General features: G+C 47.4%; 1 protein-coding gene across 10 annotated transcripts in view; it reads left to right on the forward strand.

Annotated features, from left to right (window-relative positions):
* MGA (MAX dimerization protein MGA) overlaps positions 1 to 12046 on the forward strand; it is a 63221-nt gene that overhangs the window by 1480 nt on the left and 49695 nt on the right. For 8 of the 10 annotated variants that reach the window (XM_065686867.1, XM_065686871.1, XM_065686870.1 and 5 more), the window contains exons 1-3: positions 7554 to 7642; positions 10425 to 10601; positions 10855 to 11996. In XM_065686867.1, coding sequence (XP_065542939.1) covers positions 10933 to 11996 — 1064 coding nt within the window. In that variant the 5' untranslated portion in view covers positions 7554 to 7642; positions 10425 to 10601; positions 10855 to 10932. Of the gene's footprint in view, positions 1 to 7553; positions 7643 to 8251; positions 8274 to 10424; positions 10602 to 10854; positions 11997 to 12046 lie in introns of those variants that run through there. The other 2 variants (XM_065686869.1, XM_065686868.1) reach the window with 2 other exon arrangements.

Genomic DNA, 12046 nt, shown 5'->3' on the forward strand with positions numbered 1-12046 from the left:
CTCCAAGCCCCGTCCAACCTGGCCTTGAACATTGCTAGGGATGGGGCAGCCACAGCTTCTCTGGGCACCCTGTGCCAGCGCCTCAGCACCCTCACGGGGAAGGGTTTTTTTTCTTAATATCTAATCTAGATCTCCCTGTGTCAGGTTAAAGCCATTCCCCTTTGTCCTGTCACTACAGGCCCTTGTAAAAAGTCCCTCTCCAGATTTCTTGTAGGCTCCTTTAGGCACTGGAAGACTGTAGTTTCCAAACTCATGGGTCATCTTTCACCATGTTTGGTGAAGTGACTAAAGCCCTGAAGATTTGAAGGCTTTCAAAAGTGAAGGCTGTGTAAAGAAGAGGGCAGGCTGACAAATTGGCTTTGCCATTTGTGTGTGTTTTGCCTGTGCGGCTACTGCACCCTTTCAGTGCCCTCAAGCACGGTTCTTTGTTAGCCTATATAACCAGCATGGGGAATTGATTCTGCTTGAAAAATGTTGCTGTGGGTGAGAATTTGTATGTGTGTGTTTATGTGGGGAGGGTAAAAAGCATAGTTTTGGGTTCTGGCAGAGATGGGAAGCGTTCATTCACTTACACAGTCCATCTGTCAGCAGCTGACTACTAACCTCGCCTACTGTTTGCTCAGTGTTGGTGCAGGTGCTGTTGTACCTCACATGGGAGGGAAACGTGCAATTGGAGGAAACCAATATTAGTCCCGCTTGTGAATAATGTTTGGTCACCTACCAGGAAAAAAAAAAAAAAAAATTCTTTGAGCTTCTGCCACCTCTTCATTTACATTCAAATCAGCCAGATCACTTCTAAAGTACATGGTTGTGTATGTTGGCTTTTAAAAACCTAATTTCCTAAGGAATGGGAAATCCAAGGCATTCTTTCTACAAACACAATGGAATAGATCTCTGCCTAGAGGAGTGAGAAAGAGCTGTCAGCTCAGAAGTGGCTGTTGTCCATTTGCTGTTTCATAGGCAGCAGAGGACCTACTAGAAGGTTCAGCCATGGTGTGCACATAGTGCCATTAGCTGTGCCACCAGCAAGTCTTACTTGATGCTGTGTTCTTCCATAATTAAGGATGTGGTGTGCTGAGTGTTTTGAGTTTTTCTTGGAGTGTGCATGCTGTTTGTTTAGTACTGGCTGACTATAGAACAAAGGCTTGAATGATGGTGGCGGAGTTGCTCTTCTCTCTCCACAGAAAGATGACATGTTTTCACTGGTGGATTGCGGCTGGTTTGAGTATTTGTGATAAATCCTTGATTCATATTTTTCTGAACTGGATAATGAAGAATGCGTTAAGAAGGATAGGGGTGAGAGGGATGATGAAGGCTTGTCACGAGAAGAAGGCAATCAGAAGCAAGTAGTTTTTTAGCTGATTTTTATTTTTAATCAAGCCCAAACCTGAAAGGTAGTGAGGGATGTGAACAGCATAAAAGCCAGAAAATGAATGTGGGAGCCAGATAAAACATATCTGCAATAAAAATATTCGCATTCATTGCTATGGTCACTATCTTCAGGAAAAGCCAATTTGGAGAATGACAAGATCGTGACCTAATTACTGTTGAACAAATACTTGTGGTGATGGAATTGTGCTCTTTTGCTAACTCTTGCAGTACAGTGCTTTCTGCTAATAAGCTGTGATCTGCGTGACCGCAGGGTAAGTCAGTAAATCAATAATGAAGATGGATATAAACCTGGAACCCGTCACCAACAGTCTGGCACTTTAATTGGTGTAACTCTCCTTATTACCATAACTTTAAAGGGCAGTAGAGGTTCTTCGGTGGTTCTAATCTGATGAGCCATTGGTGACTCTGTAGCAATGAATATTGCTGTGAGACAACAGCGTAGTCCTGAGCTCAGGTGAGGGCTTTTTTACTTGCCTGGCTTGTTTTGCTGAATTTTCTTATATTTTGCTCTCATTTTTTTCTGTAATGTGGATAAGATGCCCCAGCTGAAGATTCATGTGTGTGATAAGTGCTTCTCCTGATGGTCATAAAGGGACTGAAATTCATCAAAATTATGTCATTCTTGCTCATTATGGCTTCGGTTTGCAGTGCTGTGTGGCAAAAAGCATGAAACATTGCTTTCGTCTTTTGTAATTTTCAGTAGTTGAAGTGATAGTATGCTGAAACAGGTAAACTCTTGGGAGATGGTAAATGCTGTGCACTGTACATAGAATTACTGTTGTTAAAGCACCAGCTTTAAGGGGCACTGAAAGTTTGGACTCTTGTGGCAAATCCGATAGGTGAAGCTGCTGTTTCCCTCCTCCTCTCCCCAAGTTTTTGCCCTACTCCTCCAGTAGAAGCTTAAGCTTTTGCTGGGGTGTAGCTGACAGTTGATGAAGCACTTCCTGAACCACCTATTCATCCTGCAGTAGTCAGGGCTTCAGTGTTGAGTCGGTTTGGTTTCAGTATAAAGTAATTGAGTAAGTTTGGTTTGAGAGTAAAGTAATACTCTCTGCAGTGACCTGATGGCGCACAAGTGCGTTATACTTGCTGTGGGTTAGTGCATTCTGTGCGTGGCTGGAGCATCTGTTTTAGCATGCTTGCATCAGTGAGGAAACCTAAACTGGAAAAGCAGATCTCTTGCTCTCTTCCCCGTCTGCAACAGTCCATTTCTTGCAATATTTTTTTTTAATCTCAGACCTTTTAGCTAGATTCTTCTACCAGTTACATCTTAAATCTTCTTGACACTGCATTATACTTCCTTACTACAGCTAAAGGAAGAACTTAAACTACTTCTTTATCCTAAATAAAGCAATGAAAACCTTGGGTTTTGTTTTGTTTTTTTTTTTTTTTTAAGTAGATTTGTGTGGGGATTCTGTTGCCTAAGGACAGGAGTCTGGAGTTACAGATGCTGCAAGTTATTAGGCACATCTGTGTAGAGCAGACATTCAACTCTGGGAGGCCAGTAATCTTTCTGGGGCTGGTTACAAACTAGAAAATGGGATTAGATACCTTTCAGTTGGCAGTTTAATCCAACCTGAAGCTTCAGAATAAACAGCCTTTCTTGTGGGGTGCTACTGTGTTAATCATTCTCCAAAGTGGCAAAACATTGGCTAAAGAAAGTATGGGTTTGTATTTGTCCTTAAACCAGGACAGTATTTTAACCCTTTTAGTGTGCACATTGCACAACACTTCTGATTATAGTATCTCTAGATTTTCAGTCTTTAAAGTCCTTTTCTTATTTTAATGGCCAAAACTTGGGATTTTGTATGATGATCAGAGCTGCCTGGTCATGGTTAGGAATAAACCTGTAGACAAGGCTGTGCTGACTGCCTGCTGCATCAGGCTGACTGCCTGATGTATTCCATGGACACAGTTGGTTTTGATAGCTGTTGTTTTCACCTAGAGGATCTGGTTTCAGCTGATGCTTGTTTTTAGCTAGTGAATTCCAGAGCTGAAAGCTTCCTTTATGCTCCAGTACTCCTCCAGTAGTAATGCCTTTCAAAGTATACTGTGTGACAGAATTGTCCTGTCGTGTATCTACTTGTGTAGTGGAGATACTTGTATTCCAACTGAGAAGGGGATTGCTAACCAAAAATGTAATCGGCATTGTGTTTCTGTTTCCCACAGGTTGGCAACTGTTATGTTCCGCTTAACTATCTCTGCAACATATGTTGCTCTCCCACTTGCAGATCTTTAGCAAAGCTTGAGCCTTGTGACCCCCCAGCTAGTGATCTGTTACTGAATCTTTTGCTGTGTGTTACTTGCTGTGTGTAGGCTTGAACAGGAGCTTTATGTCTGTAGGCATTACTGAGAGGAGGAATGTGATGTACTGGATACCGAAACACAGTTTGTGAAGACTAGTTCATTCTTACAAAGTGCTGCAGAGCAGGGAATGTGTTTGGAAAAAGCATTTTGGGAAAGAGGGTACTTCCTGGTAGTGAACTTTAGCATTTCAAATGCAGCCATCAATTACTAATTAGTAAAAAGTAACTCACTCTGATCATGGATGACAGTATTCAGTTGGTGCAAACCAGTTAATTCTATGCTGCCAATTGGTGTTTAGCACAAACAGGGCCTTAAAACTGGTGTATGTACTGATCTAAATGGGATGTAGTTCTTTGTTGCAGTATTCCTGTTCCTTGTTAGCTGTAAGCTGCTCAGAACCAGTTTAAGGTGGTGGAAATCTGTGGTACTGCTGTGACTTTGTCTGGTGAATCTGTTCTCTTGATAAACTAGAGATTCTGCTTTTGCTGCAGGCAAGGATTTATACCTGCATTGGGTAAAATGCTAGCAAAATCTCTGGCAGTGTCAACAGTCTCTGGTGTTGCTTCTCGTATTGTCACTGGAACATGTGGCCCGTGGGCCATGAATGTGACACTGTCTGCTGTTCAGTTCTGTGCAGCTGCTCTTAGTTGTGCATATGTCCCCCTTGCTAAAGAAAAAGACATTTTTGTATTGTCACTGTTCAGAAATACATTGCTTAATAACAATATGTCAATGTATCCTGTGGCCCTAAAATGTGATGACCGGTATACCTTATACATATATGCCACAGGTAGAAAATGATTGTTCTTGATCAATCTTGGACAATGTGGCTTAGTTTTTTAATTGGTGATTAATAATAATAATTGGTATTATTAAAAATAATTGGTAATTATTTCTGATTGAACTCTTTGTTAAGGGAAAAATACTGTGCTGGATCCAAGAGCTTGAAGCTGCTGCAGTTCTGTTCCCCGAGGTATAACCGGTACTAAGGCTGAAAATGTATACCCAGTGGGCACAAGCACATAGAGCAGATGTGTACATGATACATACATGTATACGTATCTGGCCACACAGCTCAGCCAGGTACACGGCTACTCACAGACAGCAACAACAGCCTTATTCTCCTTCCTTCCCTAGCTGAGCAGGATGGAGGTCTGCTAGGGAGGGTATGTGTGCGTATCTGTGTCTACACACATATGTGTGCATGTGTATGTACATCGTAGATTCCCTCCAGCAGCCTGGCTTATACACACAGTCTGCCCAGCAGCTGGTTCCTGGGTCCCAGTCCTCCCAGTTGCTGACTTCTGGACACTAGAGCCCGCGGGCCACAGCCCTGCTCCAGGCTGGGCATGCGCTGTCTGGTCTTGGCTGGCTGGGGCTACTCTGCTTCCTGGGTCCAGCACCTCTATACCCACTGACCTTGCCCTATAGAGAGACCCCGATGTACACACACAGAGCTAATAGCACACCCTTGTCTCCCAGGTCCTTTGTCGAGCGGCAGGCACACACAGAAAATATTAATAGCATTCTTGATTCCTTCCCTTTGGATCCCACTTACATTGTGAGACTTGAAAGCACTTGGCTATTAGCATTGGCTTTTTCTTGTCCATATTTTAAAAACTTCCAAGATGAAACCATAATGTGAAGCTGTTTAGAGAATGAGTGAACGTGACCCTTAACAAAAAGATTACCATCTCTTTGTGATGTTTGATATCTCTTCTCATTCCTCTGAACCCTATCTTCTCTCCAAATCCACACCCCAGCATTTGGGGTGTTCCCCTTCCACTGTGCCAATCTTATCTGAGTATATGGAATTGTGTTTTAACCCAGACAGCAACTAAGCACCACGCAGCTGCTCGTTGCTTCACCCCAATGGGATGTAGGAGAGGATAGTAAAAGTGAGAAAACTCATGGGTTGAGATAAAGACAGTTTAATAGGCAAAGCAAAACAAGGAATTCATTCACTGCTTAACATGGTCAGGCAGGTGTTGGGCCATCTCTGTGGAAGCAGGGCTCCACCACACATAATGGTTACTTGGGAGCACAAATGTTGTCACTCCACATGTTTCTTCCCCCCCCCCTTCCTTCTTCCCCCAGCTTGTACTGCTAAGCAGGATGTCATGTCACGTGGTGTGGGATATCCCTTGGGTCACTTGGGGTCAGCTGTCCTGCCTGTGTCACCTCCCAGCTCTCATGCACTCCCAGCCTACTTGCTGGTGTGAGAGGCAGAAGAGGCCTTGACTCTGTGTGGGCACTGCTCAGCAGTAAGGAAAACATCCCTGTGTTAACAACGCTGTTTTCAGCACACTTCCGAAACATCACCCCACACAAACACTACGAGGAAAATGAACCCTTGTTCCAGCCCAAACCAGCACAGCGAGGTAATGCTTCCCTTTGCCTCTCTCCATACATCCTGTGTAAGCTGCCACACATGTCAAGAACACAACCTTACATTCTTTCGCATGTGTAGCACTTTGTATTTCAGCAGTTTGTCTGTCAAGTGAATGTGTTCAATCCTCAGGTTTTTCAGTTTGAGTTCATTCTTCTAATTAAAAGGGAAAAAAATCCCCGTGGTGTTCACTTACAGGTTCATGTTACAGTTTTGATGTATGTTTTTCAAGTGCCCTAAAAAGGTCTCTTCTTTAGGTATGTGCGTACATTTCAGTTGCCAAGAAACCCTGAAAGGAGTGCTGGCCCCTGTGATGCTGCTCTTAGGATTCAGAAAATAGTCAAACCAAGAACAAAGACGTGACTTGAGGTGTTGATTCAACTGCAGAGCAGTCTGTGGTAGGTGGCACTGTGCGCCAGACTGTGGTCTGTAGGTGACCTTGGGCTTTGGTGCCAGCTTGCTGATGCTCTGGCGGTGCTGTGCAACTACCTGTCCCTTTGTAATGGATCTAGCGCTGTGGAATAAATAAATGTCTTTAACGGAAAAAGGTGGCTTGGGGGCGCCGTTGAGGTGTTCGCTTCCAGCCATGCTTGCTTTGGTGTTCATTCCCTTGACATTCAGAGCTCCTGTTTTAGCAGGCTTACGCCTGGTTTGCAAAATGTGATTTCCTTGGCGGGTGTGAAGGGCTGTGCATGGCGCGTTGCTGGGTCGGGTGCTGAGGCAGGGAAGGCTCCTGAGGCTATGCCTAGTCACTGCTAGGCTAGGGTTGATTTTGTTACCCAGTTTGCCAAACCTCACCCAGGATGCCAGGTCTGCCCGGGGCACGGTGACAGCGTGTGTTGGCTCCTGGAGGCGAGGGGCACTGGTGCGGCTTTCGTGGCGTAGGGACAAACCACGTCCGGTCCGTGCGACCTCGCTCAGAGGGATGTGGGCTGACGCTGGTCCCGGCTTTGGCGTCACCTCCTCGGCTGACGCTTCCCTCGGGACGAGGGGGTGCGGGCACCCGCGTTCCCGGCCCGGCGCCAGCTCTGCCCCGCGACCGCGTGTGGCACGCGTCGTCCTTGCGCAAGAGGAAACGGCGAGGGCGGCGGCAGCGCCGCGCCGGGGCTGGCGGTGCCCTCCCCGCACCGCCCCATGGCGCGGGGCGGCCCCCGCCGGGGCCGCGTCCCGCCGGCGCCGCCCCCCGGCCGTCGTGCGCCACAGCCGGAGGCGTCCCCGCCACGGGCCGAGGCGGGGCGGCGGCGCCGTGGCTCGGAGCCCCGCGGGGCCTCGAAGGCGGCGGCGGCGGCGGCGGGGGCCGCAGCGCTGCGCGCCCGTTCCAGAAGCTTCCCCAAGCGCGGCTCCCCGCGGGCCCGGGCGCCGGGCCCCGCGCTCGGCGCGGGCACGTGACGAGCAGGCGGGAGGGAGGGGGGCGCGAGCTGGTGGCGCGCCTGCGCGCGCTGCGGCGCGGTGACGTCAGCGCGGCGCGCACGCACGTTGTCCCCAGCTGGCGGACACACGGTCCGCGTGAGGAGGACGGAAGCGGGAGGGCCCCGCGCCTCGCCCCGCCGCACGGTAACGACCGCGGAGCGCCGCTGCGCCTCCTCCCGGGCGCGCCCGCGGGCTCCGCGCCGCCCCCCCCCCGCGCCTCCCGCCCGCTTCCCCAACTGCGAAAATTGACACCCGCCGCAGCCACGAGGCCACGGGCCCGGCCCCGCGGGGCCGCGCCACGGACGCGACGCGACGCGACGCTTCGGGGCCGCCTCGCCAGCGGCGGGGCCGCGCCGGGCGCCGGCGAGGAGCGGCGCGGCTGTCTGCCCACGTGCGCCGGCCCCGCGGCCCTCCGCCTCCACCAGCCGGCGCTGGTTCCGGCCCCCGCCGCTCCCGGAAAGGCCTTGGCGGCCGCCTCCCCCCGTCCCGAGGCTTCCGGCTGGGGCCGTCCGGCGGTGGCGGCAGGGCGGGGGGAGGGCGCTGCAAGCGACAAGTGCGCTGCTCGGCCCGCGGCCGTGACGCCACCTGCCCCAGGCGGGGCGCTCGCCGCATCGGGCTCGGCCCCCCCCCCCCCCCCCCCCCCCCCGGTGCCCGGGCAGGCGGCGCGGCACCGCTGCCGCGGTGTTGAACGGCAGCGCCGCGCGTTCAGCGCTCGCTGCCATTGGATCCGGCGCCGGGCTCCCGTCGGCAACGCGGCCGTTGCGGGACTCCTCCTGTGAGCGCTGTGTGCGAGAATCGTGGTCTCCTTTGCAGCTTGGGGGCTTCGGGGTTTCTGCTTGTTTGTTTCTTGTTTTCGGGTTTGGAAATAGGTTTTCCCCCGTGTGATTATCTTCCTGCTTTTAGCACGTCTCAGTGCAACTGTCGAGCATTTTTGGCCACTGCTGCCTGGTTAGATGTTGCTCCTCGAATATAAGGTCTGCATATGGGTAGAGAAAGGGACATATACGAAGCAGATTTAATCTTAATTTCTACAGCTACACACATTTTCCTTGAAACAGTGGATTAGAAACTCCGTGCTGTAACAAAGTAGATTTGTGTGTAAGACCAGGTGTAATAAAATGTGTGAAATTGTTCTTGTAATAGCCCATGTCAGTGCTGAAATAACGTAGCTTTTGGCTATTGTAATTGCACGTGATCACATTGTAACCACATGCGTCTTTGACTGGATGCTGTGAGCGGGGCTTATGGTTAGAAATAACTACAATGGTGCAATGTTTCCAACTTTAGATGTCGGAAAACAGAAATTGTGGCTCAGACGCTCTTTGTGTGCATAGGATTTCTGCTGAGTGGATGTTGTTGAGCTTTTTTGCATTTATTTCTGGCACGTGTAGGGACTACCTCAAGTAAATTTAAAGTTGGAGGCGATCCGCAGATCTTAATCCAGATCTGAAACCAGTTTGATAGTGTATTTCCTTCATGAGCTAATACAGTTTTGGTGTGTATTGCACAGCACTGATGTGAACTCACTTTACGATTGTATGTGTAATATACATCTAAACGTGCTGTATTCATTTATAGAGAGGGTAAGTTGGTGGAAAATCTCATACAATTTAGGATGTCATTCCTTTCTCCCCACTCCATCTGTTTGATTTATGTTTCTGTTGTGTTTTTATAGATGAAGGTGAAAAAGCTTTTTGGGGGGTACCTTTTCATGTTGCTGGCACTTAAGATGTGCTCTATTGGAAAAGCAGGGCATCGTTCTTCAAAAGCAGCCTCATGTTTTCTGTTTTAACAGCTAATGAATTCTGTGTTCTAGGCTCTGCCCTGGGTGGTTGCGGGTCTGTTTGTGGGGAAAGCATTTCGTCCTTAAGGGAAAAGTGAAAACCAGATCTTGTTACTCCACAGGTCTCAAAGCCTGTACGGAACAGTTTTGGGGTTTTTCCCTCCAGTTTAACTTTTACCTAACATTTTAAAGTGCAAAGTTTAAAGGTTGGAAGCAGATATTTTCTAGGTGTCAAGAACATTTATCATGGAGTATAAATTGCCTGCCTCTCATGAGCTTTGAAGTAATTTCCCACATGCATTTGGCAGCTGGCTTGCACAGTGTTTCCTCCAGCAGTACCCCAGTCCTAGCATCATAAATGTGTCTTATTAAATACCAAGTTCAGTTAAAACTTGTGACTTTGAGTTAATTCTTTGTAAAGAAATACAGTTGTTCTCAAGCAGTTAACTCCTAGTGGTGGTGATTCACTCCTGGCCCTGGTTTTCATTAGCTACACATTGATACCATCAACTTGTATTTAATTCCATATACAATATGGAGCAACATGCGAACATCCGAAAGGGGGGAATGGCATTCAGAAGCGGCACCAGAATTGCTTATTTTAAATTCTCACAGTGAGAAATGTTCAGGCTGCTTGAAAAAATGAAGTTACTGATGAACTTTAGTTAGTGGTGACATAATATTTAACCTGTGAGGTAGACACATTAAAGTCAATGGTATACATGAGGTAAAGGTAACCCTCTTTTTTAGTTCCCTGACTGGTGATGAGGCTGATCATAACACTACAATGTTTTCTTGTTTGATTAAATCATTTCCATGAGTTAGAAGTAGCTAAGGTTTTGCCGTGTGCTTTACATTCATCCATTTAATCTTAGCTGCATGGCCTTTTGAGGGATTAGTCTAGTTTTTTCCCTAAGCTTACCCTTAAACTGGTTTTTTGAGTTTGTTTTTTTTTTTTCCTCCTATTTTTTGTTTCTGCCTTATACAGATATTTAGAAGTTCCTGGGACTGGGGTGGGGGGAAACAAAGAAATCCCAGCCCCACAAACTTAGTCTTCTTTAGTAAAGATATTTGGGGAAAATGTGGTTTTTTTTAATTAACTCTTTCTTTTCCCTTTCTTCCTCCTTTCTCGTTTGTGAGAAGTTTTGGACGTCTGGGAGCTCTTTCTTTCTGACCAGAGCAAGTGACATCTGCCTTTCTGTCAGAGATGCGCCATTTGTCCTTCTGAAAACTTCTGCACCTTTTGCCAAATGCTGTTAAGAAAATGATCTGAAGAGTTGGGCCAATACCAGAACAAAGCACTTTGAAGTATCAAGCAAAGTAAGGAGTCCTCTTGTGGCAAAGCATTCTAAGAAAATGCAGTTTAAAGGTGTCATAGCCCTCATGTCTATAAGGCCTAATTTATATACACGTGGGCAACCTGGATTTGATGCTTCTTCCTAATTACACTCTATAGTACTTGTTATCTTTTAAGTTTTTAATGTGGAGAAGTATTGCACAAAGGATTTCTCATGAGACTTAGTTACTCAGACTGTATTTGAATAACTTTTCACTGGGTTTTCCTTTTTTCCAGAATGGTGAACACCCATAGAAGGCTATCGGAACTGTGTAGAATTTGCATTCGATTTGAGAGCTTGTAAGAGTACTCATCATGGAGAAACAGCAGCTTGTCCTGGGTAGCCAGGACAGTGGGACTGTGTCTGGTGCAGCGCCTGCTTTTTTTGTCATCCTGAAACAACAGCAGGGAAACGGTAAAGCTGACCAAGGAATCCTAGTAGCAAATCGTGATGCTTGTGCTCTTGCCAGCAGCGTATCAACTCCAGTAAAACCCAAAGTCAAGACCTGTCTCCCAGCTGACTGTGTCTCAGGGGGCATTACTGTCACCCTAGATAACAACAGCATGTGGAATGAATTTTACCATCGTAACACAGAGATGATCCTGACGAAGCAGGGGAGGCGCATGTTCCCGTACTGCCGATACTGGATTACGGGTCTGGATGTCAGCCAGAAGTACATCCTAGTCATGGACATATCCCCTGTGGACAATCACCGATACAAATGGAATGGCCGTTGGTGGGAGCCCAGTGGGAAGGCAGAGCCCCATGTTCTTGGAAGAGTGTTTATTCATCCAGAATCCCCTTCCACTGGCCAATACTGGATGCACCAGCCAGTATCATTCTACAAACTCAAACTTACCAACAATACCCTGGACCAGGAGGGTCATATAATCTTGCATTCTATGCACCGCTATCTGCCACGACTTCACTTGGTGCCTGCAGACAAAGCCACAGAAGTCATTCAGCTCAATGGCCCTGGTGTCCATACATTTACATTTCCACAGACAGAGTTCTTTGCAGTTACAGCCTACCAGAACATCCAGATTACCCAGCTGAAAATAGATTACAATCCTTTTGCTAAAGGATTCAGAGATGATGGGTTGAATAGTCGACCTCAGCGTGATATGAAACAAAACAGTAACTTGGACTTGGAAGGAGGTGATGTTTTTAGTGCCGCTGGCGTTCGTGGTCATCCTTCTGAAGTTGATGCATTAGATTTGCATCAGAGAAATTTAGATGCGTCATTCATTGGTCAAAACTCATCAGACACTGACGTGGACAAAGATTCCTTTAATGCAGAAAGGGACTTCCTGGGTTTCCTGGACACTGACCTGTCTTCGGGTGATATGCCAAAGCTAAAACAAGAGGTCTCTGAAAGGTGGGTTAACGTTCTTTTTTTAGCACAAATACTGGTTGAGTGGGATGTTT

The sequence above is a fragment of the Lathamus discolor genome, chromosome 6, assembly GCF_037157495.1.
Source record: "Lathamus discolor isolate bLatDis1 chromosome 6, bLatDis1.hap1, whole genome shotgun sequence".
Classification (NCBI taxonomy): Eukaryota; Metazoa; Chordata; class Aves; order Psittaciformes; family Psittacidae; genus Lathamus; species Lathamus discolor.